Source organism: Limanda limanda, chromosome 1 (genome assembly GCF_963576545.1).
Source record: "Limanda limanda chromosome 1, fLimLim1.1, whole genome shotgun sequence".
Taxonomy (NCBI): domain Eukaryota; kingdom Metazoa; phylum Chordata; class Actinopteri; order Pleuronectiformes; family Pleuronectidae; genus Limanda; species Limanda limanda.
In genome coordinates this window covers 22,678,298-22,689,047 of record NC_083636.1, presented here as the reverse complement: position 1 = coordinate 22,689,047, position 10,750 = coordinate 22,678,298, and the positions used below count along the sequence as shown (strand labels likewise).

At 43.2% G+C, this 10,750-nt stretch overlaps 1 protein-coding gene across 1 annotated transcript; it reads right to left on the bottom strand.

Moving 5' to 3' along the window:
• Nucleotides 1-279: 279 nt before the first annotated feature.
• tnpo3 (transportin 3) lies at nt 280-10,345 on the bottom strand. Its single transcript, XM_061075036.1, has 23 exons — nt 10,110-10,345; nt 8,665-8,865; nt 8,347-8,420; nt 7,936-8,092; nt 7,327-7,470; nt 7,030-7,205; nt 6,800-6,938; nt 6,325-6,471; nt 6,013-6,120; nt 5,538-5,629; nt 5,223-5,362; nt 4,846-5,037; nt 4,643-4,734; nt 4,384-4,460; nt 4,212-4,272; nt 3,968-4,108; nt 3,614-3,730; nt 3,423-3,517; nt 3,186-3,342; nt 2,849-3,016; nt 2,659-2,771; nt 960-1,043; nt 280-875 (listed from the first exon to the last, which is right to left on the bottom strand). The coding sequence occupies exons 1-22, from the start codon at nt 10,227-10,229 to the stop codon at nt 983-985; spliced, it is 2,772 nt and encodes a 923-aa protein (XP_060931019.1). The 5' UTR covers nt 10,230-10,345; the 3' UTR covers nt 280-875; nt 960-982.
• Nucleotides 10,346-10,750: the final 405 nt, after the last annotated feature.

Sequence of the window (10,750 nt, the reverse complement as noted above, 5' to 3'; positions counted from 1 at the left end):
AAAGTGGCATCACTTCAAATTATAAGAATATTGTTCATAAAAACTGAATGAGCGCACCCCCACGTTTCCTTAAACATAGGAATCACCTGTGAGCTTCTAATCTGAATACTCAGTACTGCCCCCTGTGACACATCAGCAGACAAACCCCGTCTAACCCTCGGACTCCGTTTCACTGATTTCACCTGAACGAAGGTGGTTCTGTGTTCGTGATGAAGGTCAGGTGACCTTTACCGCCTGCTTCAGGTGGATCGGACATCTTTCAAACAAAGGAGTCAAATGTTAATAAAACGTTGTTTGTTGTTTCAGTTGTTTATTGTTTACAACAAGGCTACATCACCGATGATGTCATGGTGTCAGTCTCTCTCACTTTGTGGAAAAACAACTAAAATTCAACCAAAGTTAAAAAGGTCAAAGGTGACGCCAAATCCACCAGATCACGCCCCCTCAGGCAGCCGCTCAGCCAAGAGCATCATGGGAATTTTTTTGGCTCATTCAATGGCACGGACAAAAAAACATCACGACCAAAGTCCCAAAAATAAATCTCTTAAAAACTGTTGACCAGGCACGTCCTCCGATTCATCAAGATCCAACAGGTGTGATCCGCATCAGCTCACTTAGTGAACTCCTCCCAGTCCTGGCCCCGCCCTCTTTCACCTGCTGCAGGTGAGTTCAGGGGTCAGGGGTCAGGGGGAGGACTCGGTCTGTTCAGTCAGTCCTCACTCTGTCAGTCTGTCAGAGAAATTCATCCCGTTTCACACGTAACCTCTTAACGTTCTCTCAGTCGCTCTTCCTCCTCTTCCTCGTTCTGTGGATCCTCGTCTGCAGTCGCAGATTTTTGCCGTCACCTCTGAACGTTGGTCAACAAAACATTTAACCTGAAGACGAAACAACAAAGTTGAAAAAACTACAAGGTGTGAACATTTTCCTGGTGTGAACAGTTACCTGGTGCGAACTGTTACCTGGTGAGGTGTGAAGGTTGCAGCTATCGGAACAGTCTGGTGAACTCTCTGATGGCCCAACACACGTGTTTACACTCCTCAGCACTGAACAAACACAAACATGAATACAACATATTTAGTATCTCTTTTCGATTTCTAACACAACAGCCTCACTCTCACACACACACACACACACACACACCACACACCACACACCACACAACACACAACACACACACACACACTGTAACACAACAGCATCACACAAGAGGCGGCCCGCTGCAAAGTTATGCCGCTGCTGCTTCAGGATCATTATTAGTTAGTAATGAGTCAGTTTCAGAAATTGAGCACATGTGTAGATAAGAAATCAAGTAGCATCAGTATTTTCACATATTCAAATGCAAGAACACGTCAATCATATTACATATTAAGATTCTAAAGATAAGACAAAAAGCATGTCTCTTATAAATGAACTCTTATCTCTTTATCTCAGGATTAAACCTATCCTGGCTCAAGTGAAAAGGTCCAGCTTGAATTAGCTTCAACTTCCACTTGAGCTCGTTACTCTAACACAATCCAGCCCAAATCAAGTCTCAACCGTCAAACAGTCCATTGAACTTGTGAGGACCAGACAGAATGTTCTCACAATGACGCTATCCTACCACAATTGGCCTCATAACTATAGACACATGCACAGACGCACACAGATCAGTGTGTTGAGGTAAACTCTGGACTCGTCTGAACTTGCTCTAAATTTGTCCTTGTTCCATTTGAGAAAAACAGGTCTCAACATGAATCTTTCGGGGTTTGTAAAACTTCAAATTGCTTCTACTCGTCTTTTTTCTGTTTGTTTTTTTCTTTCTGCCCTGGTAGGTGTTGCAGTTTGTGGCCGACATGCACGCAGAGTAACCCAGGTTATTGCTGTAGCTATAAATTACCAATGCTACCTGAAGACATGTGTCCGATGATCCGATCACAAGTCATCACTTTACACCTGAGTTGGGTCTGAAATCACAGACACTTCCCAATATAGAAACTATCACACCATGACTGCAGTGAGCTCATGGGCAAAATAATAAAACTTTTTCTACTCAGTTCATTTTCTGTGCACTGGTAATTAAGTTATTGTTGCAGGATTCTGACATTCAACAATAACATGAAAATCAAAGATCCCATACAAAAAAGTAAATGGTTATTTTCACTTTACAGTAAAAAGCTTATTGAATCCTTAAAAGCAGAAAAAGACTTGTTACATATTTTCACAACTCACAGATATAGCCTGTGGTGTAAAAAAACATCAGGGCTGTCTGTGTTTCTCCTCTCCACCATTTTACTTCCTGTCAATGCTGCGATTGTAATGCATGATGGGATATATTGCTATGTTAGTGACCATCGGATGTGAACTTTTTTAATGATGCATCGTGTGAAACAATGAGTGCACAATGAAGAGAATAAAAAAATATGTATAATGTTTAGTGAGTGATTTCGGACACAGACACAACCCACTTTAACAACACCTGCTCACAGCTGTATGTTTGCCAGCCAATCAGAAACTTTTATTTGGCTGGTTATGTTAGAACCTCATCAGGTCCGAGTCTCTCCAACAGAACCATGATCTGAAGCCTCACACTTTTCTCATAAAGTTGAGGAAACAGAACAGAGTCGGTGTCGGGCCAGTGTCATACATGTTGCGATGTCATACGTGGTGCAGGTGTCTCACCTGGTAACCTGTTTGTGGAAGTCAGTCAGCTGTTTGTGTGTGACTGTCACGGCGCCTCCTGACGTCTCCTTTGGTAAACCTTTCAGAGCGATTTCTAACCAGCGACAGAGCGTCTGAAACGACAAAGGTCACAGAGGTCAGGATCCACAGGCACCGCCGGACTGATGCTTCTGCTCAGGTGTTTACTCACAGGTCTGTCAAACGCCATGACCTCCCACAGAACCTCGGCCACGTCAGGAAGCGTGTACGGCGGCAGACAGAAACAACACGATTGCATGAGCTGAGTGACTAGCTGCTGACCATGTTGCTCCATGGCCTGACCAATCAGCTGCTTCCGCACCTCAAAGTCCTCCTCGTGCTGCAGAGACACGAGTCACATCGAAGATGTAAACAAGTCAAATTATTGATATTATTAATTTATATAATAATTTTCTTCATGAGACATTTTAACCTTCAAGCTTTTTCCTGAAAATGTTACTTTCCTTGACACAAAGTTGTTAAATGAACGTTTAACTTTGTTGACTCACGTCGTTGGCGACTCCGGTGTGAATCAGATCTCGGACAAACTTCATGACGCTGCAGTTGGCGTCTCGATGGTCTAATGAGCTGGCAGCAATCGCACATTGGATGATGCTAATGATGATGCTGCTGCTCAGTAACGTGACTGGACTCCGCTGAACAAACCTGGGTGCGCACAAACACACGAATCAGAAGAGTCAACATTTGGTGTGTAAACAGGAAGTGATCAGGCGACCTGCACTCACCTGGTGGCTAGTCTGAACAGGTCGTCCACGGTGTCGGGATGATTCCTCAGACCGTTGGCCTGATCCAGGAGCCGGAAGGTCGGCAGACACAGAGCCTGGAGGAGGGAGAGTCATGTCACCATCATTATCTAAATGTTTTACAATCAGACTGGATCCTGGTGAGTTCACCTGCAGCTCAGGTGCATCATTACCTGTAACATGTCAAGCAGCCCCTGCCTGCAGCCCTCCTCCATGCCGTACTCATCCACCAAGATGCTGCCCAGGTACAGGAAGCAGGAGTGTGGATAAACCTGGTACACACTCACCATCTGATCACAACCAACATCCAATCAGAAAACAGATTAACAGGTAGATTCATTAAATCAGGAGAAAGATTTTCTGTTCGTTTCTGACATGTTTTGGTCAACTGAACAATCGGAGGAATATCTACTGATCTTGAAATCCAACCAATCCTCTACCAAGAACAACAACAACATCGACCGTACAGGTGTGTCCAGAGGACGAGTACAACACAGCAAAGGTGTTTCAGAGCCGCTGCTTCTCACCTGAGTGACGAGTGGCTGTAGCAGGGAGGCGGAACCTTTCCCAACACATCTGACAGCGAACCTGAGACAGCGACAGCATCGCTCCACGATTCTGTTATCAGCCTGATGAGTGTTCAGAGTGTCCGACAGCACCGGCCAGATCTACAGAAGAGTCACATGACACGCGCAACATCTACAGGTGAGTCACTTGACACACGCATCATCTACAGGCGAGTCACGTGATGAAGTTCATGAGGTGTTTTACCTCCTGGATGACTTTCTGACAGGGGTGAGTCTGTCCATTCTCTACTATGGGGTTTGTGTGTCTGGGGGGGAAATATTAAAAATAAAAAGTAATAATATAAATAAACCCTAACAACAACAATCACTGTCAGTATTTGTTCATTTATATAAAGTTTGACAACAGGTGAACTCACCTGAAGATAACAGCCAGTCTGTCGAGCCAAACAGTGGGATCAGCCGATTTACCGTTTGTAGATTCTTCTGCTAAAAGCTGAAAAACAGATAGATATATAAAACGTGAAAACTGGACAGTGATTTTACTTCTTTTAAAAAACATGTTAACATTAAAAAAAATTAAATAAAGATTAAAAATGAAACTATTTAAACACAGAACCAAAGTGACGTGATTTATTATAAAAACGTTACAAGATGAAAGGACATGTAAACACTAACCTTCTTCAGAGCGATGACTTGAACTGCACAAAGGTCGCTGAGACACTCTGCAATCTTCTCCAGAGGAAGACGAGCCAGGACCAGAGCGGTACCTGTGCAGGTAAATCACACATGTGAGTGCACGTGTGACTTTAGAACCTGTGTTCTGTTTTAAAATTAATTTAAACATGTCACCTGACATCACCACAGGCCGGTTACCATACCTTTGAGCAGTCCTACGGCTGCCTCTGTGGACAGGGCGAATGAGTCGAGGGAGCGAGCGATGTCGAGCAGACCCTGGAAGTGTTGAGCCATGTGATCTCTGCACACTGAACAGATGTTGTGGATCGCCTTCGCCGCCGCTGACGCCAGAGGTTTCTCTCCGAGGCCTTTCATAAGGTAACTCAACACGGGGTCTGACAGGAAGTACACAGTTCAACACAATAAAAGACCTTTCTTCAGACACAAACAGGAGACTCAGTAAAATGAATGGCAACATTTTCCTGTGAATATTTGTCTGGATAAATGTTCAATGAAACAAAAGCTGGAGGGGAATCCGACAAAGGTGTTCAGATTTCATTTTTCAGACAGATTTTCCTACCCAGGAATCTTGGGTTTCTGTCTACGACCTCGCTCATCTCTCCAACCAGCTCTATGCTTGTGTATCGAACCGCCATGTGGACACTTTCAGGAAGTAAAACCACCTGCTGCAGCACCTCCGACAGCGTAGGGTTGTTTTCTCTGGAAAAGAAACAGACCCAGGACAAAGTGGTTTAAACAGAATTTAAAGAAAAAGAAAACACAGTCTCCTAAAATCTGAACATGTTCAACAATTCAGCTTCTGTTTCACAAATATCTTCTCCCTGTTCGGATTGGAAATTGTTTCAGCAGATGAAAGGAAACTGCAGATACTCACGGATCGACACTTTTCGCAATCGCAGCCATGATGAAAAGAACAGCTTCCGTCACCTCCCAGGGGGGGTTCCCCTCTTTTAACGTAGAATATAACTGAGAACAAGCAGAAACTCTTTTTAACCAGGGCTTCAGACTAACATTTATTGTTTGCAATGGTGCACTCAACTTATTCATTTAGGTGGACAAGCATCTAATTTAGGGACCCCCGAAATTTGTCCCTGCCTTTTTGCCAACAAAATAATAAGCAATGGTTTTCCCTAATCGGTTTGATTCTAATCACAATATCAACACTGATCACAACATAATAATAGATACTTCCATTAAACAAGTTAAATCTTTTTCATAGCTGCATGCCCATTCATTCATTTAGCAAGACATTTGACAAGCTGCCTTACAATTCTCTATGCAGGAAAAACGTGAAATATCAACAGCTGTTTCCCAGAGTCACTAACTCCAGCTTTATAAACTAAAGTTACCTGAGAAAAACACTCCATGGACCCGACAAGAAAAATTACGTCTTTAACGAGGTCAGAGACTCTCATCCTGAACTCTCCAAAATCATCTGTGTCCTCCGGGATTCCCTCCTGTTGAGAGAAAATTATTTTGCATTGATCGAGATTAAGAATAAAATGTTTTCAGGAGTTACACACTTTACCAGATACACAGTTAACCAACAACAGTAAGCACCGTTAAGCAAGATTCCAGTCAAAATGATTTTAAGATCAGAGTGAATAATAAAGTTCAGGATTTCATCAGAATGTCGGTGTGAACAGGATTAGTACTCGTACGTGGTCTGGATCCAGCTGACAGTGTCGAGCCAAACAGTGCAGAAGTCTCTGGATGTACGGTCTGAAGATGGTGTGAAGCGCCGCATCATTAATTTTATACAGATGTTCTCCCAGACGGTACCAGAAGTTAAAGGAAATCTCCACCACCTGGAACACAACGACCAGAACAAAAAGTAGAACTTTAATGATTACAATTTCATCTAAAACCCAGAAAAAACTATATATATATATTTGTATAGCCCATGTTCACAAATTAAAATATGTCTCATAGATATTAACAAGCGGCATTCTCTGTTCTTAACTCTCAACAAGAAGAAGGAAAAACTACTAAAAACCTATTCACAGGGGGAAAATAAACATAGAAACTTCAGAGCCACATGTGAGGTTCCTTCTCCTGGGACGAACAGAAGCACACTAGATACTGCGTGTAGCTGAACACATCAACTAACACTGTGGGTGTTGGTTATTTTCGTACCTCGTACTGTGGGTGTCCTGCACAGATCAGCAGCAGCTCCAGTGTCCTCAGGTCACCCATACCCTGACCTGGACTCCTGACAGTCGTCTCTAGAAACGTCTCACAGAGTTCGGTGAAGATCCTGCAGTAGTTCAGCACTCTGACAACACACAACAAATCATGCATGTAGCCGAAAACACACCGACAGTGCAATGAACAACAATTGGAAACCGTTTCCTCCGTGTCCTCACTTGTCAAGGTCTTCTCGGGCTACAGCCATGTGATAAGCCGTCTCCAAGGTCAGGACGCCCTGGAAGAGCTGCAGAGCCAACGCCATGTTGGTGTCCACATTTTCTATGGCGTAGAGAGCCGAGCAGACACAGTCCGACGCCGCCTCATGGAGGTTAGTGGAGGTTTCATCCCTCTGCTATAGAGACAATAGGAAACATCAACAGCTGATGCGACACTGGTTTATCACTCTCGTGGTAATTTATGTCGACATCCCTGTAGACTTGCAAGATGATAAAAAAATAATGAGTAATTCTCACCAGGACTTGGAAGAGAACCATGAGCAACTGGTTATTAGCCATGAAGTTAGTGTCGAGCACTCCCAGGTTGAACCAGCTGCCGAGACAACGAAACACTTTGATGAGCATCTTCTCATTGTCGCCCGTCTTCTCCACACATGACGTCTGAAATCAAACACAGAGAGCGTGACATTGCATCATCTGTCCTCTGAGTCCAGATGACAATCTGATCTGAATCATCATCTCATCGCTGTACTGTGAATCTGACAAATGCTGGCTTGGGTTATTGATATCAATCAATAGTAATTCACCCAAAACTGAAACATGATTTGCAGATGATCAATAATGACTGAAAAAGCATGTTTTTTCAATAGTTGATTATGAAAATAAATATAAGAACTAACATACAGACAAGTGAAACTTATTTAAATGTTAAGTCTTGTTTCATTAATTCACACTGGAGATTGTTGGTGTTTTTGTTTGTAAAATAATGTGAGTAAATGTTATTTGTTTTAATCTGTGTTAAAACCATCCCTAACACTCCACACTGACCAACAGGAAAGTTTTGGACACGAGGACAAGAGAGAAACATTTAACCAGTAGAGGGCGTCAGAGGTAGAGTGCACAGACCAGCAGGGTGACCACAGTGCTGGAGTAAAAAGCCAGATCCTCGATGATCTCTGTCCTACGATTGGCTCCGATTCGTAGAGATCGACTGTGAACTTCTTCTGGAAGCACAGTGAGGATCTCCACCAGGAAGGGCATCGAGCTGATGTCATTATTGTACCTGAGAGGAGGCAGAGACACGGACAGGTGAGTCAGATCATCAGAGGATCAATCAAACTGTCCTTCACTCTGGACAAAGACCAGTCTTCTGAAGATTCTTCAACATACTCATATCTTCTCCATCGTCTTGTCGCTGTTATCACTCATTCTTCAATGAAAATATATAAACTATCTGTAGACGCAATCGTCTTGATACTTCCTTACTACAATCATCACTTCCTGTTTGTAAAGAGTTGAAATTATGTGAATTCTTACTTTTCTATGAGCGTGTGAACGCATCCTTTCCAAGACGCCATCTGAAGAGCGAGATCTGCGATCGCTAAAGCCAGCTGACACAGAAAACAGATCAATCAACTTCGGAACTGATCAGTGTTATGGATCAGGATCAAATATATTCATTGATCCTCGGAGCAGATGTGGTTTATTGCAACATCAGGACAGAACAAACAATGAAATATTAACACAACATATGTGTGACACTAATTTATGTAACGTAATGAACCTATAACGTGTTTTTCGTTACCGGCTTGTTCAGTTCCTCGGATCATAATGAACAGGTGTGAACAGTGTTACCTGAGTGACAATGATGGGCGACAGATCTTTGAGGTTCTGGATGTGGGTCAGCAGCGAGTCTCGAAGTGCGTTGTGGGTCTCAGGAGGAAGCTCGAAGAAGGATGTCTGGATCTTCATCTTCATCGTCTGAGCAGCAAAATAACACGACTCCACGTCCTGTTTGAGCTGCAGCAGCTGGTCTGAGATCTCCCAGGCGTACATCTGAGGGACGGACAGGAAGTGATGTCATTACCCCTGTCAGAGTAAGGGTTTCGATCCGGATTCATGATCCGACAACATTGATTAATAACTCAATAAATGTGATCGTCAGTTTGCGTTTGATTAGCCACACACACAGGCTGCAGTCAGACTATCACAGTGCTGTTTTGACCCTAACCCTTTTATATACAGTCATTGCTCATCTTTATATACAGTCAGTGATGGTCTTTATATACAGTCACTTATAATCTTTATATACAGTCACTGATCATCTTTATATACAGTAAGTGATCATCTTTATATACAGTCAGTGATGGTCTTTATATACAGTCACTGATGGTCTTTATATACAGTCACTTATCATCTTTATATAGTCACTGATGGTCTTTATATACACTCACTGATCATCTTTATATACAGTCACTGATCCCCGGTCCCTATTTGAATGTGGTTTGAGCTCCGCCCTGAAACTAAATCTCACTTTAGTTTTCACTCATTGAGAAACAGAGATAGAGGGACATCAGAGCTCCCTGTCTTAACAACATTATATTTAATAACTGATTGATTATTGTATCAGATGAATAAATACAAATGATTGACAGGGTTAGCTGTGTATTTATTGATTATTGTAATAAATTAATAAGAAGGACTGAATTACACCTGTTAATAGTTTGATCTTTAAATCCAGATAAAGTTGTGATCTTGTGCCTGGAGTTTGGTGATCAGCTATTCGGGTTAACTCGAACCTAACCAGAGATAAACACTGGTCATTGACTTAATATAACTTAAATAACTGCTGCGGGGCCGTTCACTCCCTGACGTCAGACTACATGACGTCAGGGAGTAAACGTCACCGCAGCAGTGGCACCAGTCAGGCTAGCATGCTAAAGGAGCTAGCACCCCGGGCCTGGTAGAACCTGAAACACGGATCATTCGTTGGAAACCACGACATTGACTCGTCAGCACCACTGCGTGTGTGTGTCCGTGTGTGACAGCACGCAGCTAACCATGCTAACACGAAGCTAAAGCTCTGCGTTTCTATCCATTCATTTAGCTAGCTTAGCTTAGCTGTGATGCTAACGGGAAGCTGCGGCTCCTCTGAGACTGCGCACTTCGCTTCTCCAGGTGTTTTCAAAGCGGGTCAACATTCACACACGGTTCCGGACGCAGCAGACCCGATCCCCCTCGGACCCCCTCAGCCCCCCGGCCTCCACCCCCCGGTCCCCCGGGCTCTCCCATTTTCTTACCGATCTTTGGAGCTCTCCGAGCCACACCGAGGCACGCTCCTTGCCGGCCGGGTCCGGGTCGTGGTACAGGGCTTGGACCGCCTGGTAAACCAGGGTCAGGTTCGGTTTCCCCCCCTCCATATCTCGGCTCAGAGGCGGGATGAGATAAGGCAGAAATTAAAGCTACACGGCGGATCTGAAAGAGTCCTACACGGCCTGAGAATCGACCGCCATCTCGCACTGGCTTCCCGCATGCAACCGCGATGGCATCCCGACTGGAAACACGGACAGGAACATTAGTTCCGCTCGTGACGGTAGGGCTTCAAAGGTCCGTTAAAAATAAAATATATTAACTTCGTCCTAATGGACAAATACAAAAACGCATATTTGAGTCCATCTGCACTAATTAACAGAACTCAATTAAAGAAAACAAGTTACAAAAATTAATTGTTAATAGACGGAACAGATCTATTTTAAATGTAAACGTTTATTTGACTATTATGATTTGAACTGCGTTTGTAAAATGATTCAGAAAAAAACAACTTTACTGCGTTTAAAAAAAAAAATTTGAACTCGATAAAATGTATTTTTCAGGGGCCAGGGTTTAACAATGTTTAACTATGTTTAACAATGTTTAACAATGTTAAACTATGTTTAACTAT

Excerpts from the sequence above, each read along its gene's own strand:
- tnpo3 (XM_061075036.1), bottom strand. The coding sequence starts at position 10,229 with ATGGAGGGGGGGAAACCGAACCTGACCCTGGTTTACCAGGCGGTCCAA. Across the intron at positions 4,735-4,845 it reads AGCCGTAGGACTGCTCAAAG|GTACCGCTCTGGTCCTGGCT; the intron begins GTATGGTAACCG and ends TTACCTGCACAG. Across the intron at positions 2,772-2,848 it reads TCATGGCGTTTGACAGACCT|ACGCTCTGTCGCTGGTTAGA; the intron begins GTGAGTAAACAC and ends TTGTCGTTTCAG.